At 37.0% G+C, this 24,048-nt stretch overlaps 2 protein-coding genes across 4 annotated transcripts in view; one reads left to right on the top strand and one right to left on the bottom strand.

The window, feature by feature from the left end:
- Window positions 1-7,113, top strand: part of SLC18A2 (solute carrier family 18 member A2) — a 47,018-nt gene extending 39,905 nt beyond the window's left edge. For both annotated transcript variants that reach the window (XM_027851439.1, XM_027851438.1), the window contains 3 exons: window positions 1,197-1,316; window positions 1,452-1,585; window positions 4,621-7,113. In XM_027851439.1, coding sequence (XP_027707240.1) covers window positions 1,197-1,316; window positions 1,452-1,585; window positions 4,621-4,725 — 359 coding nt within the window. In that variant the 3' untranslated portion in view covers window positions 4,726-7,113. The remainder of the gene's footprint in view (window positions 1-1,196; window positions 1,317-1,451; window positions 1,586-4,620) is intronic.
- Window positions 7,114-10,219: 3,106 nt separating this feature from the next.
- Window positions 10,220-24,048, bottom strand: part of PDZD8 (PDZ domain containing 8) — a 93,159-nt gene continuing 79,330 nt past the window's right edge. For both annotated transcript variants that reach the window (XM_027851639.1, XM_027851638.1), the window contains 2 exons: window positions 15,993-16,155; window positions 10,220-13,048 (listed from right to left, as the gene is read on the bottom strand). In XM_027851639.1, the coding sequence (XP_027707440.1) occupies window positions 10,896-13,048; window positions 15,993-16,155 (2,316 nt within the window). In that variant the 3' untranslated portion in view covers window positions 10,220-10,895. The remainder of the gene's footprint in view (window positions 13,049-15,992; window positions 16,156-24,048) is intronic.

The following is a 24,048-nucleotide window of genomic DNA, read 5'->3' as shown; positions in this document are numbered from 1 at the left end:
GTGAATTCCTCACATTCGTCATTTCTTATGGAACCATCATATTGAGCTAACATGGCGCAGTAGAAAGGTTATTGGACTTGAGAGTAACAGTATTTGAATTCAAATCCTGGCTTTGCCACTTAACTCTTACCCGTAGGGCTTTTGGCGAGTCATATCACCTTTTTGACATCCTAAGTCCCTTCCATTTCTAGGTACATGATCCTTTTCTATTACATTCATAAGCCATAATGTGGTCTGTGATTCCCAATTAATGGACATCTGTTTTATTTCCAGGGTTGTTGTTGGCAGAGAGGGGAGAGTGGGGGGTGGTGTTAACACTAAAAGTACAACTCTGAATATTTGTTATACATAGGATCTTTCTTTCTCTCATTGACCTCCTTGGGGTATATGCCCAATGGTGGGTTGGAAAGGTCAAAGGACTACGAACAGCGTTCTTTCCAATGATAGCTAGGTCCACTGATAACAAAGAAAGGACAGGGGGGCAGCTAGGTGGTACAGTGGGTAGAGCACCGGCCCTGAAGTCAAGAGGACCTGAGTTCAAATCCGGCCTCAGACCAAACACTTGACACTTACTAGCTGTGTGACCCTGGGCAAATCATTTAACCCCAATTGCCTAAAAATAAAAAAAAAGAAAAAAAAAGAAAGGACAGCCATGACTGAAGCGACTTACAGCTTCAGCATTAGTGACTCTTATTCCTCTTGCCTCAGGAGAGCACAGCCCTAGCAAACCTGGCCTGAAAACCTATTTTAGTGTTAATTTTTTAAAAAGTTGGCTTAGGTAGTGATTCCTGAGTAAAAAGAAGGTATTCTTTTGCAAGACCCTGTTGGCAACTCACATATGTTGAAATAAACAAGCATTTATTAAGTACCTACTATGTGCCAGACACTGTGCTAAGTGCTTTACAAATATAATCTCATTTGATCCTTACAACCACCTTAGAAGGTAGGTTGCTATTATCACCACTTTATAGATGATGAAACTGTGACAGAGGTTAAGGTCGTTGCCCAGGGACACAGCTAATAAGTGACTGAAGTCAAATTTGAACACAGGTCTTCCAAGCTCCAGGCCCAGGGCTCTATCTACTGTACCACTTAGCTAACTCTTGATGTTAAAATCCACAACTTAGCTGTCTCCTGATGTTAAAATCCAAAAGGTAAAGTTTTTTGTATAATATATTTCTCTGAATTATTGGCAGGAATGGTAGATTCCTCAATGATGCCCATCATGGGCTACCTGGTAGACCTGCGCCATGTCTCTGTCTATGGGAGTGTATATGCCATTGCAGATGTTGCCTTTTGCATGGGGTTTGCATTGGGTAAGAATAGTTTTTTTTTCTAAGTACTTAAAATGGATTGAATTATTTAATAGTGTAAAATATAACTTTAAAAATTGTACATCTTGTTAAGTATAACATTTTTAGGGAGCTCTCTAATTTTCTATTTTCTAAAAGGCCCTTCTGTTGGTGGGGCCATCGCAAAGGCAATTGGGTTCCCGTGGCTCATGACAATTATTGGGATCATTGACATTCTCTTTGCCCCTCTCTGCTTTTTCCTTCGAAGTCCACCTGCCAAGGAAGAAAAAATGGTAAGAAATTTTAGAATGTGATGGAATATTTTCTGATTACTAGCATGAAACTCTTATAATGGAAAGAGTACTAGAGGAGTAGTAAGAGTTGGCTGATAAAGTTCTAAGTCTGTTACTAGTAATTTATATTTACATATCATTGTAAAGTTAAAGAGCTTTTCTCAAAAAAAAGCTTTGAGGTAGGCAGTGCAAATGCTATTTTTATAATCAGTTCACAGAGGTTGACTTGCCCACAATCACATGTACCATGTCTTTTAAATCCAATGCTATTTCTACTGAGTCATGCTTATTTCCAGCTTTGGTGACTTTGGGCAAGCCACTGCCCTTCCCTAGGCCATCTTTTCTTCATCTGAAAATAAAAGAGTTGGACAAACTAATTATGATCCTAGCAGACAGTTCTCAACTGCAATCTCATGACTCAAATGTAAAATACATTCATCTCCTTTGGAATGGAAACCTCCACAACATGAAACTGACCTTCCTTCATGATGTTTTAGCTGAAGGCACCAAGGAAATTGTCTCATTTTAATGAATTGTGTATTACCAGAACAGCTCCCAATTACTCAGCCACTTGTATCCCACAAGTTAAGGCTATCGTTTAGACCTCAGTACTAGGAGCAACGGATGAAAATCGCAGGCAGATTTCAGCTCCATATAAGGGGAAAACAAAACAAAACAAAACAACTCAACCACTTCTTAACAGATAAGGCTGAATAAGTAACAAGTAGACATGTTCTGAAAGTAAAACGGGAAGACCTAGAAATGATTTCCCTATCATTCCTGTCAAATATGTGTTATCTAAATTTGTTGTTTCCTCATAAGACTTTGAGGGCATCAATATCATTATTATTATTATTGTTATTGTTATTTGTGGGAGGTCTCTGTGCACTTAGCACAGTATCTGGCACACACAGAGTGCTTAATGTCTAATGACAAGAACTCAGGAATGGAGGCTAGTGCCTTCGGCTACATTGCAAGCTACGACCAACAAACCTTAAGGCACTTATTCTTGTTCCTGTATTCCTTCTCCTGGATTTTGCAGCTATTCATTTCAATCCTGAATGTCTAAACTTGGCAACATTGGATTTTTTTCAAGTGTTTAATAATCAATTTTTCTGCGGCACTACTGTCTCCCCCTCATTTCCTGTCATTCTCCACTCCACTCCTTCCTGCTGAGACACAAGTAGAAGCTGTTGATTTGCAGACTCAAATGATGCCATTATGCCAGCCTCCAATTATGGGCAGTAAGTGGCACATCCCAAGTCTTTAATGACTCATCTTGCTAAGCATTTATTTAGATTTTTGACAGATTAAACTGAAAATGACTTTCTGGGAACACTATAATACTGTTCTCTCCCCATCCCTCACCCTTTGCTGTTATTCTTGTCCTTCTCCTCCAAAAAGGTATTTAAAAAAAAAAAAAAACGTAGTATTGGCCCTCCCAGAGAGTGTGGCATGGCAGAGCCTTGGCTTTTTGGAGTCAGAAAGACCTGGACTCAGACTCTGCCTGTCATATGCAATCTATGTGACCAAGGGCCTCTCAGTTCCACTGGACAACTCTCTGAGACTGTGAGTTACAGATGAATTGCTTGGTGGGAGAAGTTTCCATACCACAAGTACCTAACATCAATGAAATCATAGGGGTGGACCAAAAATAAAAATGATATTGGCCCCAATGTGTGGTAGGTGGGTATGCAGATTAGTTATCTGCAGGTAGAAGCTAGCAATGTGGTGGAAGGAGTACTGGCCTCCAGTTCATGGGTTGTCATTCAACAAGCATTTATTAAGCACCCCGTGTCAGACACTATGCTACATGCTTTAAATATATTATCTCATTTGATCCTCACATTGCCTCTATGAAAGTTACTATTATTATCCCCATTTTACAGAGAAGAAAATTTGAGGCTTATTAGATGAAATGACCTGTTCAGTCACCCAGCTAATAACTGTGTGAGGCAGAATCCAACTTTAGATCTTTCTAATTCCAAGACCAGCACTAAATTTACTATGTCAGGCAGAAAAGCTTCGCAAAAAACTTTCCTAGGCAAAACAGGGAAGTCAGTGTGGCACAAAATGCCCATAATGGACTTACACGACCCAGAGTCCAGTTTTGTTGCTAACATTAAGCCTGTGTCTAAAGAGGCAAATCATTCCCCTTTTTGGACTTGTTTCTTCTTCTGTAAAAGAAGATTAGATTGGATATAGTCTCTTAAGGCTTCTTCCAGTTTCAGGATTCCACAACATTTGGTGGTGGTTGTTCAGCTGTGTCCAATTCTTCATGACCCCATTTGGGGTTTTCTTGACACAGATACAGGACTGGTTTGCCATTTCTTTCTCCAGCGGTTTAAGGCAAACAGGGTTAAGTGACTTTTCTGTGTCTGAGGCCAGATTTGAAGTCAAGATGAGTCTTCCTGACTCCAGGCCCAGCACCCTGTGCCACCTAGTTGACCCTCTAACATTCTAAGCATAGTACTAAACTTACCCTAACTTGCATTCCCAGGATAATACTTTACTGTTTTACGGGTTGTTGGCTACCAACCCTCATTTTGATGGGTCTAATTAAGTCATATGAAGAGCTTTGAGGCTCAAGAAATCTTTCTTTTGCCTGAAGACTTTGAATACTTTTGCAAGGTAGTAGGTGGTACACTGGTTAGACCACTGGATTTGGGGTAAGGAAGATGTGAGTTTGAATCCTGCCTCAGCTACTTATTAAAACTATGTGACTCTGGGCAAGTCATTAGTTTCTTTTCCAGTAAAATGGGGATAATATCATCTACCCTCACACAAGGTTCTCGTGAGGAAAAACTGTGTCAACATAAGTGCATTGCAACCTTAAAAGGCTAAATAAATGCTATCATTAAGAGCAGATCCCTGGTTTGGGCACCCACTGACCGCTAGAGGTTCCAGACTAAATGGCTCCTTACTAAAAAGAATTTGCAAATTAAGAGTACTTCTAAAACTCAGAATTATAATAGTAAAATTATGGTCTACATAACAAAAACAACCCAAAGATTAATACTACATACTTTTTTTAGGCAATACTCATGGATCACAACTGCCCAATTAAAACAAAAATGTACACGCAGAACAACATTCAGTCATATCCAACAGGTGATGATGAAGAATCTGAAAGTGACTGACAACTTCAAAAGCCATAAGTATTCTGTTGTCTACAATGCAGTGTTTCCCGTGAAATGGCTCATCAAAAAATCTTAGTTGTACTGTATGCTAATGGTGTAGTAAAGAAACCAAAGGTTAAAAACATTTTTTTCCCAATGTTATGAGATTGCTAACAGCCTTATAAAGAAAAAGAAGCTTTTCTAGGGGTTTGTATAGTGTTGAAAAGTTTATTTTATGTATTTAATTTTATTAAATATTACACAATATATTTTTATTAAGCTGTAGTGTAAATCTGTATAAATAGTTGAATCTTAATCAAGTATAATTTTTTAAACTTACACTCCTGAACACTTAGAAAAAGATTCTCTATTTTTTCTGAATCATTACTGGTAATGTGTATGAACATACAGCACATTATCTAGTCTATCCCAATGCAAAAACCATTCAATGTCCAAAGAATAGAACCGATCCAATAACTATTTCAAAAAGTTATCCTGAATGAATAGTGCTGAATTGTATTTAAACTTGTAGTATACACATACAAGGTAAAAACTGGTTGGGGAAATAAAATTAAAATTCTTTGGAAAGTGTCATTTTTTAAGTTAAGGTTGTTACCAGAACTTGTCAATCACTTTTTTGGCATATATGTGAAGTCACATTGGCATTACTTTTCCATGTAACTACCTATACAATGTTTTGGGAAAGAGGTATTAATGTAAAGTTATTATTATTCAATAGGATTTTGGTGGTAATCATAGACTCAACTAAAGAGAAATTTTGTTAAAAAGGAAGAGAAAAATATCAGCAAACATACACTGGTATTATTTAAAAACTTCTGTTAATGTTTACTAGACCTTTCTTGGATAAAGATTTCATGGAGGGTGTTAAGTTATATAAGTGTACTCAACTTACACAATTTAGATTGTTCATCTGTGACCCGATAGATGAACCGTTAGTTCAAAATACTAAAAAGAAGCCTGAATGGTAAATATTTGCTTAAAAAAAAAAACAAAAACTAACCAAAATCTCAGATATCTTCAATCTCTTTAGAACAACACTGTCTCATAGTAGTAGGATATTAAATTTTGGTTTGCTTGTAACTTTAGTGTTTTCTATACATCTGAAATGTTTATATAACTGATTTATTTGAAAAAAATATAATTTAAAATGGAGGGGAAATAAAAATGGAACGATCTATGTTTAAAGCTTTAAGGTAATGAAGCAAGCACAATTAGGTGCAGAGGGTCCATTCACATATCCGTTTACACAACTGGAAGAAATAAAAATAAAACCAAGTTGTCTAAAAAGATTCAACAACTATCAACATTCATTTCATGCAGTGTACTGTGGGATTTCATGTGTGAATTAAACTATGTGCCTTTTTTCAAAGTAACAGCATATTTTGTGTAACAGTGGAGACTTGTTTACATATGGTTTTGTAAAATGTGCAAAGTGTATTTAGAGTACCGTATATCAATGTTGTGGTATACATCTGAAATGATGGTAGTGGCTAATTTTACAATTTTGTGATCGTAATGCAAACAAAAGTAGCCAAACCTTAGTTACTGGTTGTTAGAAAACTCTATGTTATAGACAGATCAAAGGGCAAGTAGTTAAAAAGCAAAATATATCTCTGATTTCATTATTTCTTATTCTCTTAAGAGATGGCCAATTACACTCACTCCCATTTACCTTAGGGAGTTCCATCTGATTAAAACACCAGTTTCTATGTATGACATACTCAAAGAGAACAAGTTAACTAAGCATGTACTGCCATAGGGCTATCTATGTTGGCTCTGATGTACAAAACAGTCCAGGCAAAGCTTGGTTGGGGCTAAAACTAAAGGTCATCATAAATTCTCTAATGGTACATGTGTAACTGGCTATACACAGGAGTGGGCCAAAAAACCCCACAAACTTCCATGGGTTATTTGAAAGCAGCACAAAGACAAAGAACTATACTTCAGCAGATAATACTTAATTTTCTTAAGAGAACTAGTCAACAAGACTTCTATCACTTATAGTCTGGGGACAGAAGATAGCCACTTGAGGGGTATGAAAAATTCCAACTAAGAAAGCAAAAGAATTTAATTAAAAATAATTCTAATATTTCAGGTTGGTAAGACCTGAAAAGAGGGATGCATTCCTAATTACTTACCAGAACAAAAGATTCACTAAATACATATGTGTATGTATCATAATATGTATAAACAAAATACCTCTCTCCCTATGACTGTACTTGGAACAAAAGCGGGTATCACGTTTGTAACTGGTTAAAAAAATTGTGTTGATGAAAGTACAAGAAGCTTACAATGAGGCAGCAGTGACAAGTGTTTAGAGGCATGAGTGTACATGTTAAATTCATGTTTCAATCAACAAGAAATAAACGGGCTCTGAATTCTATACTATGCCTGTTTGCATTTGTTTTTTTTCTATTTTTAGGCAATTGGGGTTAAGTGACTTGCCCAGGGTCACACAGCTAGTGTCAAGTGTTTGATTTGAGGCCAGATTTGAACTCAGGTCCTTCTGACTTCAGGGCTGGTGCTCTATCCACTGTGCCACCTAACTGCTCCATTTGTTTTTGACATCGGGAAGATTTTTAAATGAGTAACTTCATTTTGGCCACATATATTTCCTCCTGGGATCTCTTCTGCATGTGGGTGTCTGGATTTGGATTGGTTTATTCCATGGTCTTAGGTTTCATATAATCTGATCATTAAAATGTGATCTCTTTACTAAGCAGCACAATTAAGACAAAGGTTGAGAGGCAAAAGACACTTACACATCTGAATTACCATGTTCATTGTCAATATATGACTTGGCACAAAAAGATCAGTGAATATTTATTAGCTGCTGGATGATTTTGTGATTACAATATCTAACTTTTAATAAAAAGTAATGCTAATCTGAGGGGGAGATAGCAATGTAAGTTTTTAATTAGGAATGGGACATCTCTTATGGCTATAATGGCATAATGATATTAAAAGTGAAGATTGGGGCTAGGGAGAATGATGCAAAGCTTTTCAGATCTTTTGGATAAACTCTTTAGATACTAACATTCAGAACACAAAAAAAAAAATCCAGGCTATTTGTAGCTAAACATCTAGTATTTAGGAGTCCCTTCCCTGTGGCAAAATGTCTCCATCTTGGAACCACAGGAATCTATCTGCACACCTCAATTAAGAGTTAAGGAATATAAATATGCAAGATTAGTAATTTGGAGGCCAACCAAATTAACAATCAAGTTACAAAAGTTTTGAATATAAAGATTATGTGACTTACGTGAAAATGGTGTTAAAATTTCACTTTCATTTATTTGGGTTGAATAATACCTTAGAAAAATTAAGCTAAATATTCTCCTTACTTATATATAGTGTAGGTATACATAAACCCTCCAGTATTTCCTGGATTTAGACAGTAATATATTGTACATATTAAAAAAAACTTTTAAGCAGCTTAAAAATGATAGCTTTATTTAAAGAAATCAGACTTGAAAAATGTTTGTTTTCATGACAAAATTCTAGTAGCAAGCAATCTTGGAAATACGTAACACCTACCAACTCTCTAGATGTCACAAAAATAAAAATATTCTTGTTTTCTGTGGTAGTCTTTATTATTATTATTATTATTATTATTTTTAGCTATTGATAACATAGCACGGCAGCAAAGATTACACATCAGTAATGTAATGTATTATAATTTTTTCCCTCTGGAACTTCATGTCATATAACTTAGATTAACTGGATTGTTGCTTCACCCTCCGCTCGAATACAGAACAGCAGCCCCCTTTACCCAGTGTATATAAAAAACATTGTACTACATTAAATCTATATTTTACATACATCATTAGCAGCATCATATAAATAAGATTTTATCTAGGCTTTCCATAGTCATCGTTCTACATAGTTCAATACTTTCAAAATTTGCATGGATTCAGGAACTCACAGTTTTCTGTTACTTCTATAGTTCCCTTAAACCAGGCAGAGATCTGACGGAGTTCTTGGATGTCAATTAAAACTACCATGTGTATTACTATGATCATAATCACTAAAAAGACCTGCAGCCCTATTGCTCATTGATGGTAAGCTATTTTTAGAAGCCAAAATAGGACAGAATTTCATTCTGAATTTGAATTATTGAGTAATTTATAGTATATGTGAACTTTTAAGGAAATTTGTGTCTGCAACAGTATTTTTTTTTTTTTTACAGAACAGGCCTTTAAAAGAAAATGGAATATCTTTTTCACACACTTGGCTAACAAAAAATTTCATGTCCTAAACACCTTGCAATTATTAAAAGTTTCATGAAGGATAGCAATTGCTCACTGTGAGAGCAAAGTAGCAGTCTGTAGATTTGTGTTTCCCCCTTTCCCTTCTCCTGGATTGTTGCCTTATTAGGCTAACAACAATAACCATCTTGCATTTGTATACTTTACTTTTAAATGTTCTCCCATACACATAAGTTTTCCTCACAACAATCCTGTGAGGTAGGCAGGGAAGGTATTATAAATCCATTTTACAGATGGGGAAAGTGAGGCACAGAGAGGTTATGTGACTTGCCTAAGGTCATAGAGCTTATTAGTTGAAATGCTTGGACTAAAACTCAGGTTTCACCTCCTGGGCCAGTGAGCTTTAGAAGCTATCATACATGAACTATTTGTAAATTTTAACTTGTTTTATAGTCAGTTTAATTTCCAATATGTTCTACAAACCAATTCTCTTGTAAAGTACCTACTCCCAGGGAAGAAAATATGCATATATCATTTCTACATATGCAAAAAGCTAAAACATTCAAAATATTTTGAGAGCAGGGAGGGAGGGGAAGAGAGGGGGAGAGAAAGAGAAAGAGAATATATATACAATTCCTATCTATTACACGGTAGTAAGGATGCCTAATCTGAATCCAGGATCATCTCATATTTTCCTTTTCAGAGAAGTGGCCCCAATTCTATCTATGTTACATAAAAGTATTCTGAATGAGAATATCCATTCCATTGGTCTAAATGCAATTTTGTGATATGGGAGATAGGCAGTGCATCAAATATGTTTTTGTACAATGCTCTTCCCTAAAGCCTTCCCTGTTTTTGAAACAAAACACAATTACCAACCCAACTTCTTTACAATCTTCTGAAACTTGACATCCTTTCACATATTTCATTTTCTGCAGGATAAAGATTTTTAAGTGTCTAAATGGTTTAGAACTTTAAATGTTTTTTAGCAGATACACCAATCTGTAAAAGGTAAAGCATCAACATTTTGAAAGGTTAAATATCAAAGATCTATTGGTTATATTTTTCATAATTTTAAAATTCTTAAATTGACAGGCAAAAAATGTTAGTGACCTGGCTAGAAATTCTTGACCAAATGCATCAATTTGTATTTTTTACTTTCTGTATTTCAACAGTGCTAGCTCTTCAAAGAAAGCACTGAACTAGGTCTCAGCACTGCCATAATTCAATTGTACAACTTTTGAAAAGAACATTTTTTAAAACAAAAGCGTAGAAAGCAAGCAACATCATATATAATATCTTTACTAAGTAATTGTAGACAAAATAAAAGCCACAGTGTTTGCTTTCATATAATGTTGGCCAACCCCCCCCCCCCAAAAAAAAACACCCAAAAACCACCTCCAACAAAGATCACCCATTGTTTCCCTATCCACACCCATCCCCCATCAAAAAAACATCCTACAACCAATTTGAGACAAAAATAAATGTAACATGATCAAAAACTTCAAAACCTGTTCCCTCAATGATTGCTGTGTCATGAATTTGGGCATGCAGCAAGTTCATAACTATCACCATGATGTAAATTAAAACATTGTAAGAATTCTGACAATATACTATTTAACACTAATTCAGAAACAAAAAGGAAAAGAACATCAACATGAAATGTTACTTTCCATAACAGAAAAAATTAGAAATAAATCAGTAAAAATAAATTCCCAGTATCAATCCAAAAAACAAGTTATAATACAATCCAAACCAACCAATTTAGCCAAGTCAAATGGTTATACATTTTGCTGGGGGGAGAAAAAAAACAACTATCATTTTTTGTTAAGACAGGCAAATAAAGGTGGAGAAGCAGGCCATACATATTATAAGAGTGTTTAAATGGGGGTGTATCTGATGTCTTTTAGTGAGTGTAATTCTTGTCCTGCAATTGTTTAGGTTAAATAGGCAAACAGCATACTACAGAGGTTCAGATGAGTCAAATAACTCATCTGATATGCTGTCAAAAGGCTGTGCCTCCATTAGTTCGCATATTTCATTATCGAGGTCTTCTTCTGCATCATCTGTAGCCACTTTTTTGGTTTGATATAAAGACAGAGTTTCGAGCTCTAGATCTTCAATCCCTGCTCTGTAGTGTATCATGAGAAGTGTTAAAGCTTGTAGTCTTTCACCTGATTTAGTCAAGGCAGTCGAAAGGAGCGCTTTTTTCTTGGAATCGGTTGCCTCTTTCTCTTCTCTAGCGATTGAATTGTTGTGTTCTAGCTCCTGGTCAATTTCATTCTGCAGTTTATCTAACATGAATTCTAGCTTCTGGAATCTTTCCTCATTAGGTAAACCCCTATAAAGATCACGGCCAATTTCTTTAACTGCGATGAAGACACTGTCATCTAGGCCTCCTTCTTTTCTTGCCAATTTGATTCCTGAGCTGCCTACCCGCTTGGAAGGACTATTTGGACCAAAACCTTCTGTGTCGCTGCCTTCATTATCAGAAGTATTTGGTGTTAGCTTGGGTGAGGGTTCTACCAATTCAGCAATTTGTTCAGTTTGGTTTCTTCTAACGCTTTGACGCAAGCTTAAGATACGAGAGCTAGTGTTCCATAAATGCCTTGTTATACCTGTACTTTTACCAACCGATTTATTAGAAGACATTCCTATGATATTTTCTTGTCCTTCTATCCGAAAGTTTTTCAAGATCCGGTCCATATGCTTCTCAGGTCCAACACAAAGTGGAGTTTCAGAAAAGCATTTTTCTTGACATTTTTTGTGGCAAACATAAGCACAAAATATGCACTGGGAAGCTGCTTTAGTCCAAACTTTCTTCTTACAGTAGTCACACCATGTTGGATTCTGGAATTGAGTATCTTGGAAACAATGTTTATTTTCTGCAAAATTCATCTGTCCAATAAAATACTCATCTTTATTAAGGGCAGGAACGTCCTCTATCAAATTGCTTTCTTTTTCCTTCTCCATAAGATTCACATAATGTTCATATTCTCCTTCTTTCAAATATTTGAAATGTATAGTAATATCACCAAAGCAAAATATTTCATTGAATCCCTTTTGCATATTCAGATTTCGCAATGCAGTTCTAGTAACCATAGCTTTAGGTTTCGGAGGATTCAATCTGAATTTTGCAAAATAATCCAAGTTTGAAGTAGCTAAACACCCTAAAGCAATCTCTTCCAGTTTTACACTAACATGTCCTAAGCAGATGAGACCACCCACCTTGAAAGGATCTCTGCACCACAATGCAACATTCAGGTACTTATGGCAGTCTTCTATGTCAAATATACAAGTTCCCTTCTTTCTTGTCCATTTACCTGTTTTATGATGATACAGAATTTCTGCTGATTCCCATGTTTGGTCATCTGCACTGTCCTTATTAGCACTTTCTGAAATTGGGTCTTTTACCACTTCCTGCTTTACCACAGATGGCTTTGACACAGATGCATCTTCTGTATGATTAATATTCGTTACTAACTTTTCTGGGAGTTTTTCTGTTTGTGGAAGAGAAGGTGGTTTTTCTGTTTTTTCAACAGGTGTGTCTGATTCTGCCTGGCTTTGAGTGGATGGTGGAACACATTTCATTTGTGGCCTTGGTGACACAGAAGGCTTAAGAAGAGATGTTTGTGATGCTCTTGCTAACTGTGGTGCTGGGTCTAAGGCTTCAGAGACCCTATTTGTTGCTAATTTGGGTGCATCTTTGACTTGAGAACTTCGTGGTGCCACATAACTTGATGGTTTACGGCTTAAGATTGGTGAGACTGATCCATAAGGCTTATTAATTTGTGTTGAACTTCGCTTGGGACTCTGACTTACTGATGGAATCTCATCTCTGGATTCATTTTGTACCTTGACATCGCATGCCAAATCTTCAAATTCTAAATCTATATCTTTGTTATCAATATCCTCTACAAGGCTAGCTATGTCTTCTTCAAAATTCGGCTGATATGAATTTGCCAGAAAACTATTATCTTCCAATGGTGTAAAACTATCCTGTACCACTGATCCTTGATTACTCTGACCAACAGGCCTTTCATAATACACCATCACTCTGTCACCTGCTTGCTTGATGAGCTTTAACACTTGGATTGTGGATGTGATTTTAACTCCTATTTAAGATGAAAACAAAACAAAACAAAAAAAACACAGTAAATTACTGACATGAGAATCATTTCCATCTACTGTAAATGTCATAGTCAACTTTTGATTATTTGCATTAATGGAGGGATGCGTGGGCTCAGATAATTAAAGAAAACTTATTTGACTTTGGGATAGATTTTTCTGAAATCATAGATTTAGTGCCACTGCATTCAATATCAAAATACAAATAAGCAAACAGTTGAGAATTTATACTCTTTCAAACCAAATAATATACTCAGAATTATTTTACTTCTTAAAATGTATTAAGAGAAAGGGATAAGTGGCCAAAGGATACAAACAAAAAGTTCTCAAAAGAATTACACACTATTAGCTGCCAGTGAAAAGATTGCTCTAAATCACTAATAATAAGAAAAACACAAATCAAAACATCTCGAGGTTTTATTTGACACCTGGAATATTGGCAAACATCACAAATTTTGGGAATAGTCAGTGTTGGAGAGGCTGTGGGAAGATAATCACACTAATACACTGTAGTAGAGCCATGAGTTGGTATGATCATTTTAGAAAGAAACATGAAATCTAGAGGTAGGATGGTGTGGTGGATAGAGAGCTGGCCACTGAGTCAGGGAGGCCTTGGTTCAAATCCTACCTCTGACAGATGCTGGTTATGTGGCCTTATACAAGTCATTTAAGCTCCCAGTACCCCAGACAATACTTTAAAACTATAAATTGAAGAGCAGATGACTTCCTTTGGTAAAATGGGTTTTTTTTTCTCTAAACTGGCTATGCCAAGGAAATCATAGGTCTGTTCCAAAAATAGAAATTAGAATTATGCTTTTGAAAAAATGACTAAATTGACCCAGAGATTCCTTTGCTAGGCATACACAAAGGCAGAAAGAAATGTGTCATAAGCAACAAAGTATCTATAGCAGAGCTTTGAGGAGTAGCAAAGAATTGGACACCAAGTAGGTGCTGCGGAGAATGGCTAAACAAATTGTGGTACATAAATATAATGGAATACGTGTGCTATAACAAATAATTAATATGAAGAATTGAGAAAAACATGGGAAAGCATGTGAACTAATAAAGTAAACAGAACCCAAAAAAGCAACATAGACAATGACTACAATAAAGTAAAGGACAAAGAAAAAAAGGAAGAAATTGAATGTAATTGTTACGATTAAGATTGTTCTTTGAAGAGATGGGAAAACATTCCCTTTGAAGATAAGAAGGATTACGGGTGTTGAACATTGCATATAGAGTCAGACCAGGCTGATGTGTGTGTTAATACTTCTGAGAGACGGCAAGGTGGGAAGGAAAACACAGTCCAGAGGACTGAGCTCCTGATGGCAAATTACCATCTGTGTGGCCCAAGAGAAAGTGGTTGGGTAATCGTTTTACTTGAAAGGAGATTCTTGGTATTTAAGCCAGCATGTGAAAAGGACAAGAAGCTATCACTTTGGTGGAGGGATACAAAGTACTTCATGGGCTCTGGGAGAGATGAAGACTAACTTACCTGGGAAAAAATAGTTAACAAGGTATTATGGATAATAAGAGCATCATCACTGGATTTAACTTTCAAAACTAGTTTGTTGAAAGTAAATACAAAATAAGGTGTAGTTTAGTAAATTAGTCCCTGCTTGTCATTAGGTCTTTCTCTGACTAGTACCATTGCTTAAACAAAGCAATTTATTATCTTTCTTGGAAGGAGAAAACTGGCAGAAAAGTTTTTAAAAACTGGGCATACAAGGACTTGAACAAAGTGACACCTTCTTCCTCCTAGTTTTCTGTTATTTATCCTGGTATCGTCAGGGCTACTCTGAATAGGACACAGGAATAAAGCATCTATCTAGCATGTATGTGGTGAGTGGAGAGTACTGAATGGGTTTGAATCTCAGCTCTGCCATTTGTGACCTAACTGACTTTGAAAGGCAAGTCCCTGGACCCCTCTGAACTTCAGTTTTCTCATGTACAAACTGAGGGAGCTAGACTTAATGATCCCTATGTTGTAGGATATGGTCACCAGAACTCTTCAAACAAGTCATACTCAAGTTTTAACTTTTAACTGTCAGGTAAAAGTTGTACACTTTAAGCCTTTAGCAGATGTTTTCATCTGAAAATATGGGTTAAATTCTGATTCCTTAGGTAAAAATTCAACAGGATGATTTATTAACAGTCACTAAATAAGATTATAAATAAGGAAAATGAGACAATTTCTAAATTAGATAACTTGCACTTCCTGATATGGACAACATGGCATTCATTCATTGCTATGGCAAATACAGTACTAGAATATAAGTTCCTTGAGTAAGGAACCAATTTAACTTTACATTTTTCTCAGCACCTAGTACAGGACTTTAAACTTAATAATGTAAGTAAATAAATGTTAGCTGAATGAATGTTCATCTACATACATGTACATGGTATTCCAAGATGACCTACGTGAATGTTATCCCATTGTGTTCAACAGCATCTTCTGCTAAATGGTTAATCTGGAAACAGGGCTAAGGCCTATAGCCAAGAGGTACTACACCCATTTATTCTCTGCCCAGAATGATAACTGCCTTATTCTCCCATATAGTAGTAGTGGTGGTGGTGGTGGCAGCCAGCAGCAAGAGGAATTATGATACCTTGCATTTGCAAAGCATTTTTATGTTAGGAGTTGGATATATTCCCATTAAGTTTACTGGAAGAGGTTTATATTGGGGGCGGGGGGTGGGGAGAGACAAGAGTCTCTGGGGGCAGGGAAAGAGAGGATGGGAGAAAAAATGATACTACAGGAGAAAAAAGAATTGTGTAGTCAAAAGTTGATGAGGTGAAAATGCGGGAGGGAATGGAATTGTGATACTGTGAATATCAATCCACTGGCTTAACACCATGCACTAGTTTAAAAGTTATTTTTCTAAATCAAAATCATTTAAGTTCATTGTAAAGAGCAAGAGCAGAAATTACCTCCAATGGCTATAAGTCTGTCTCCCCGCTGAAGATCTGCAAGTGAGGCAGGGGAATTTGGTGCCACAGTTTCAATTACGACATGTCCACCATATCCATCAGATGACTGAACCAGGCGAAGTGTAAGTCCAACACTTTGTAAATTTCCTTTTACTAACTCAGCCTTGATAAAGAGAAAACATTCAAGAATGAATATTGATACAATGGATTATTAGTAATAACAGTTAATGTTCACATAGCACTCCAACCTTCTGCAGCAGGTAATACAAGGGGAATTATCCCCATTTGAAGATGAAGAAACTGAGGCTCTCCACAGAGCTTTAAATACCTGGGATTTAAGCCAAGGCCTTTCCAATTGCAACTCCAGTATTTTGAGGCAGGAAATGCATATACAAGCCACATGGCAGGGCTGGGAGGGGAGGCAATGAGCAGAGACTGCCTTCAACTGAGGAGGTAGAATTCTGGCTGAGAAACACTGCAACAGACTTACTGGGGCTGGGGGCAAGGGGATAAGTCTTGACCTGGGAGATAAAATAAGTGGGCCTGGAGTAATCTACACAAACCATCAAATTACCTTTTGCTCAAATTACCTTCAATGAACCTTCTTAACCTACAGAAGAGGGGGGGTCTAGAAAGGCCCTAATAAAATGGGTGCCTATTTTCCAAGGGCCTGTAGTGTTGGAGTGTGTGTGTGTCTGTGTCTGTGTGTGTGTGTGTATACATACACAAACACATCTAAATATGGATGTGCATATTTACTCTCCATGAAAGGTTATTTGGGGTCATGACTGTCTAGCAATTGCAAATTTAAAGAAAACTAGATATGAGAGTTAACTACCAATTAAAATTGAAAAGTACAATGATAAATTCTTCATATTTGCAGAGTTAAAGTTAAAATACATGTCTTTTGTTACACAAAGTAGTCCTTTCACTTCCCCTCCTACCAACATTCTGACATCATGGCTTTGAGGGCTGGCCCTGTCACTTCATTAGTTATTTAACAACTCAGAGCCTCAGTTTCCTCATCTATAGAATGTGGAAAATACCTACCTTGCCAACCTCCCAAGGCTGCAGTGAAGATCACATAAGATAATAGAGGTAAAGTACTTTGAACTATCACTAAGTGGTCTACTTTTTTCAACTAAAAATAAAGGCCTGATAAAAATGGGGTATATATGTGTGTATGTGCACATATATATTTAAGGGATGCTTTTAAATTAGTAAATAGAGTAAGACTTTCATTCTCTAAAATGTTCTGATTATGGGAATTAGGGTTGAGTTTTCTGATGAACTGTAAATTAGATGAAATTTCCTTTTGGTTTGCAATCCTGTTGAAAAATTTTGAAAAGATATATGGGCCTCCTGTTTTAACTCATTTCAAGAAGGATATAGTGTAACTGATGGAATCCTTTCCCCTCCCTTAATTGACTGAGGATCTTCTAGGTTTCAGAGTTGTTCTTCTTAAGAAGAGAGTTTCCAATTTAAACAGCAAAAAAATTATAAAGCATAGGTAACTGGGCTGAATGTGCCCTGACCTGAAGATATGCCCTGAAACTGTGGATGGGGAGAAGCAACTTATCTGCTTCAAATTCATTTTTATTCTGAGTTTATTTTAATGTCATTTTTGTCTTCGTAAATAAAAATTACATGTTTGAGAGGAAGCAAGTTACAGTTACTCCTGGTTAATTGAGTTTTCAATTTTAAAATGTGATACATAATTGTTTTGACACAATAAATACTTGCCACAAATGTTCAAACAAGCTCACATACAGAGTGTGATCCATCCAAAACAATTCATTTAACATTTAGGTAAAAGAGAGGTGGATGGATCCTTTAATTACGACAGTATGGCACTAAAATTTTCACTAAGATTTTATAGTAAACTAAAGTAAAAGAAATTCTTTAAAAAACAAACCACCCTGTAAAGAGCAAAGTAATTCAGTGTTCCTAGATCTAAAATCAGGAAGACCTGAGTTCAAATGCTGCCTCCGAGACTTACCTGTGTGGCCCTGGGCAAGCCATTTAACCTCTTACCCACTGTTTCCTCAACTATAAAAGGGGAATAAAAATAGCTTGTACTTCATAAGGGTGTTGTGAGGATCAAATGAGGTAAAAAATGTAAAATGTTTTGCAAACCTTAAAGTACCACATAAATGTCAACTAGTACTATCATTTTCTTTATTCACTCTAAACAGAACTTTACCTTTTTTTTATTGCACTGTACTTACAATTTTTAAAAAACACCTTTTCCCAGTTTTAAATGTCAGCTGAAAAACTTGAGGTTTCCAAGGATTAAATTTTCCAGAACAATGACTCAGCCTATACATTATAACTATAACTATATATACTGTACCACTGTCAGACTAATTATCTTGATTTTTTCCCATTTGTCACAGTGAATTCATACATTAATCTAAGAATCAATAACTCAATTACTATCATAATTTTAAAACGGCAAAGAAATTATAGTTGAAGGCTTGGTAACATGACCTCTTTCCATGACAGAAAACACTAGGTTTATTGTGACCACCTCCTAAAAGCTGGGGAGGGGGAGGAAGAAAGGTTGACAAATCAAAATAATCCTAATTAAAACCTTGCTTGACCTCTGAAAAATTTTCTGCATTACAAAGGGGTAACGTCACATAGTGTAGTCCTTAGCTGATAGTCAGCTCCCTTCACACTCATGATACCAGATAATTAATGGGTGGCATGTGCCCAATAGTTTCATGCTTTGTGGCTTTATTCAATTTAACATCTATTTATTAAGCTTCTACTATTTACAAGATACCAACAAGGGAGAAATAGGCAATGAAGATACAAAAGCCAAAGAGAAACCATTCCTACTGTGAAGGAGCTTGCATTCTACTTGGAAGACAAAACATGCCCACCAATTTAAGTGTATACGAAGTCATTTCAAGAAGGAGAAGACACTAACAAATGGGAAAGGCCCATGCACGGCCTTGTGTTGGAGCCTTTAAGGAAGCTAGGGATCCTATAACACAAAGAGACTGCATTCCAGACATGGGGGATACTTTGTATAAAAGGCAAGAAGTGGCAGAAGTAATGTCATGTAGAAGATACAACTAGCAGGACAAATTGACTAGAACAGAGATTGTGAAGGAGAATAATAGGAAAGATGACTGGAAAGGCAGAAGACTGAAATACTGTGGAGGGTCTTTAAATTCCAGGCTGAGAGATTTTGAGGACAGGAATAACATGGTCAGATCTATGTTTAAGAAATACTATGTAAAAAGTGGATTTGAGGAGAGAAATGCAGGGCAAGGGCACCAATTAGTAGACTACTGCTCTTATCCAAGAGGTAATGAGGGCCTAAGCTAAGATGAGAAGAGCTGTATGGGTAGAGAGATGGGGACAGATATGAAAGATGCTATAGAGGCACAAGCAACAAGTCTTATTGCCTCAATATGGGGGTAGGTTGGAACTGAAGGAAAAGAAAGAGGTGGGGAAGACTCCAAGGTGGTAAGATAGTGAACCTGACTGACTGTAAGGATGTTGGTGTCCTCAGCAGAAACAGAAAAGTTTGGGACAGGGAAGGGAATGTTTCACTGTGGACAAAATGAATGCATGATGCTTCCAGGACATTCAGGCAGATATACTAAGTGGGTAGTTGGTAATATGGTGTGGAGGTCAGAAGAGAAATGAGGGCTGGATATAAAGACCTGGGAGTCATCTGTATACAACAGGTAACTCAAACTCAGCACATCCAAAACGATTGAAATCATTATTTTTTTTCCTTTTGCCAAACTCTCCTCTCCCCTCAACTTCCCTATTTCTATTGAAGGTTCCACCTTTCCTGAAGTGACCCAGGTTCAAGTTCTATGGTTGATTTTTTACTCTTCACTTTCCTCCCACATCATCAGTTCCCAAGTCTTACCCATTCTTCCCCCACAATATCTCTTCCCTTTGTAATCCTATTCTACTCACAACTAAAATCACTCCTGTTGAGGCCCTCATTACCTCTTTCCTGTCGATGACTTCACTAGTTTTCTAATTGGACTGATGGCATCTAACTTAGCTCCAATCCACTCTCCACATAGTTGCAAGATTGATATGCCTAAAACAAAAGTCTGAGCAGGATAATCCCTTGGGTTAAGAGCTCCTTTCTGTTTTTTAGCTCAAAGGTAAAATACAAATTCTTCTAGTTTGCATTTAAAGCCCTCTACAGTCAGACTTTTTGCCTGTCTTATTGCCCCATTACCATATTCTACATCACATCCTGTCTCCTGCCCCAGTGTTTCGGAATACATTGGCTGTATCTGGAAGGCCTTTCTTCTTCTCAGCTACCTCTTGAACTCCTTAACTCAGTTAAAGGCTCAGTCAAAAGTTTAATTCTACAGAAAGCCTTTCCTATTTCATCAGGTGACAGGGGCAGGTAGGTGGCACAGTAGATAGAGTGCCAGGAACTCAGGAAAGATTCATATTCCTGAGTTCAAATCTGGCCTCAAACACTTACTAAGCTGTGTGACCCTGGTCAAGTCACTTCAACTTGTTTGCCCCAGTTTCCTCACCTGTAAAATGAGCTAGAGCAGGAAATGGCAAACCACTCCAGTATCTCTGCCAAGAAAACCCCAAATGGGGTCATGAAGAGTTGGACACAACTGAAACAACTGAAAAACAACCAAATTTCATCAGGTGACAGTGCTATCCCACCTGAAATTACTTTATATGTATTTTATATTTACATCTCTATGTATATGTTGTTTTAGTCAAATGGTAGGATGGGAATCCAGACTTCAGGGGACTGAGAAATGAACGAGAGGTGAATAGTGGATAGAAAACTGCACATGAGGCAGGAAGACCTGGGTCCAAATCCTACCTCCAACACTTACTAGTTGTATAATTTCCTCCATCCCTACCTGCAAATCTTCATCTGTAAAATGAAGAGGACTCATTTGATAAGCTCTAAAGTCCCTTCCAGCTCCAAATCTAAGATCTTATAATCCCAAATAAAGATGAGTACAAATGACCCCAAAGGTATAAATATGAATTTAACGTAATTGCTTTTGTGTTTACATTATTAATCTTAAAGGAAAATATTGGAAACAAGATTTAAACAAATATTACACCTCAGCTCAAATAAACGAGTAAAAAGAAGTCACTGATCACCTCTTTTCTCTTCCTGTTTATGTAGAAGAGAAATCTCTTCCACCCACAGCTACCCTTTTCAATTGTAAAAAAAAAAAAAATTGTTAAGCACCTACTATGTAAAATGTACTAAGCCAAGTACTGGGAGATATACAAGGCAAAAAAACTACAATCCTTGCCCTTAAGGAGTTTAGAATCTATTACAATCCAGTACGTATAAGGTATGTATGCAGACTCTCAAAATACAAATCAGAATATAAGAGCATAAGACAAATACTAGGAGTTTAGAAACCAAGGGACACTTCCAGCTAAGGGAATTAGGGAAAGCTTCCTTTATGGAGTTATCACTTAGGCTGGGTTTGAAGGATGGCTAGAATTTCAGTAGGCAGAGATTGGGGAGGGAAGTAGTTGGGGGAATATAGGACATTCCAGGCACGGGACATTCTAGGAAGGGTTAAAAAGAAAGCATAGATTCAAAAGTATGGGATAAAAAGTAGTCAAATTTGTCTGAACTGTACAGTATACTAGGAGAATTAGGAAGAAATCACGTTGAAATGAAAAGGGAAGTTAGAGCAAGATTGTGTTGGCTAAGCAATGAATTTGGACTTCAGTCAATAGGCAATGGGAATCATTCCAAGTTCTGACATGTAAAGTAACAAACAAAATTACCTGTTTTTAAGAATAATGATAGCTGACATTTATACAGTGTTATAAAGACTGTAGAAGGACGTGGGATAGAGCAGAAGAGACTGGAGGCATAGAAATTGGTTAGGAGACTATTCTAACAGTCTAGCTGACAGAAAATTAGGTCTAGATTTAAGGTGGTAGCAGAAGAAAATAAAAGAGATAATATAGTGACAAAATTCACAGGCTCTAAGGACTGGCTGAATTTGGGGAGAGAACAAGTCAAAGATCACAAGTTTAGAGCATGAATGCCTTGCAGTAAAATGGAATCACAGACTGAAGTAGAGAAATATGGAAGAACAGATAGAGGCAGATTTGGGGGGTTGGGGTAGGGGTAGAGAAATGGACCATGAGAGTGACTGTTTAGTTTTAGATAAGATGGGACATCTAGGGAGGGAAAAGAAGTCAGTTTAAAAAAGGTTGGGGTTGAGGTAAAGGGAAAAAGTATAAAGTACTCTTTGAAGTAGTTTGACAGTAAAAGGGAGAGAAGAAACAAAGATGGGAGGCTGAGAAGGTAACAGGGTGAAAGGAATTTTTTTCTTTTTTAAAAAGACAGAAGAGGTCTCAGAATGGAGAGAGGGAGAGAATGACCCTTCAAGACAGAGAAGCAATGACTGATGGGACATGATCTTGGAGGAAAAAGAAAGGATGTGATGATGGGCCCAGTGGAAAGGGTTACTTACCATATCTAGACACAGAATCACATTTTTCTCTTAAACAAGAATGGAGGTGGAAAGGATAGGTAAGAAGACAGCTTCATGTTCTCAGAGTTCTTTGTAGCTTATAGGATTTGAACCCAGGAGTCCAAGCTGGATAACCTTAATATGCTAAGTAACGTACGAAGTAAGGTCATCTGCAGAGAACAGGAGGGGGTCTTTGGGGAAAGCATAGGTAACTAAGGTAACAAATCAGGGTCAGCAGAGAGGACCAAAGGAAGCCATGTCACAGCATAGTACAATCAGGTAGTAAACATATGAGGCAAAAAGTGGTGATCCTCAGCTGCACCAGGCCAAGAGAGAAGAAGAGAGAGGAGGATAGCAAATAATGGTGGTGAAGAACTCCCCTGGCCACTGTTCTTACCTGTCAGTGTCTGGTACACTGATTCAGCAGTCAATTATATGTAATTTGGGTATAATTGTCTCTATACGTGGATTTTGCTATTGGACATCTCTAGAATATATTCAATGAGAATGGGAAGTATGTCCTATAATTATTTTTACCTTCTTAGACAAAGAACAGTTGCCTTTCACTGTGATCCCAATTATCTAACAAGGAAACCCAGAACTGCATGTGAATTCCTACTCTCCAGGTGTGCTTCTAAACAGTCCATTCAGTCAAAACTTTCCTTTGCTAGGATAGAATAGGAAAGGAGAAAACACAACACATGCTGAGTTCTTTCGTTCCTAGTCTATGCACGTGTGACTCCAATCCCAATCCCCCGATGGTTTTCTCCAGTCAAGACATGGTTACCCAAGTAACTCCATTTTGAAATACCTGCCTGAATTCCTTCTGAACTCCCCATTTGTATAAAAGCTCTTTTAGAATTACGAATGCTAACAATATATAATTAGCTTCACTTCTATAACTTCTGAGGTTTTCAACATTGGCTTTCTGCTGGCAGAAACTATTTCTTTCATTAGTACTTCAAAGTTTTTACCCCTTCTGAATCTTTGAAAAATGTCTTTCAATGTAAGTTAGAAACTACCCAGTAGCTTCCTCACAACTACTCTGCAGCATTCCCAACTCACAAGTCCACATGACCAGTCAGGAAGCAACCTAATGAAAACAAGCAAGCATTTGAACAAGGCTGTCAAAAGTTTCCATCAGTTTCTAATAACGTCAAGGAACCTTCCAAAATGAATCCTTTTTTGGTCCAATTGTTTCCTATTAGAATGAGAGGCAGCACGCTGTAGTGGAAAGAACACGGCATTTAGTATCACAGGATATAGGTTTAAGGACACCAGTTTTGCCATTTACTACCTGTAGTCCTTGGGCAAGTCAGTTTAACTTTCAGAGGCTGTTTCTTCATCTGAAAAATGAGGGAACTGACTTCAGAGTTTCCTTCTAGTGCTTGATCTATGATCCTAAGACCTGAGTCTGAATACTAGATTAGCAACCTACCTACTTGTGACCTTGGGTAAGTCATTACACCTTAACTTCTGTGGGACTGCCTCCTTCTAAAATGAGGAGATGAATTAGATGATCTCTAAAGTCCGTCCGTGTGTGTGTGTGTGTGTGTGTGTGTGTGTGTGTGTGTGTGTGTGTG

This window comes from Vombatus ursinus, unplaced genomic scaffold (genome assembly GCF_900497805.2).
Source record: "Vombatus ursinus unplaced genomic scaffold, bare-nosed wombat genome assembly UNPS02009205.1, whole genome shotgun sequence".
Classification (NCBI taxonomy): Eukaryota; Metazoa; Chordata; class Mammalia; order Diprotodontia; family Vombatidae; genus Vombatus; species Vombatus ursinus.
Note: the sequence above shows the minus strand (reverse complement) of the source record. Positions and strands in the feature narration are given on the sequence as shown.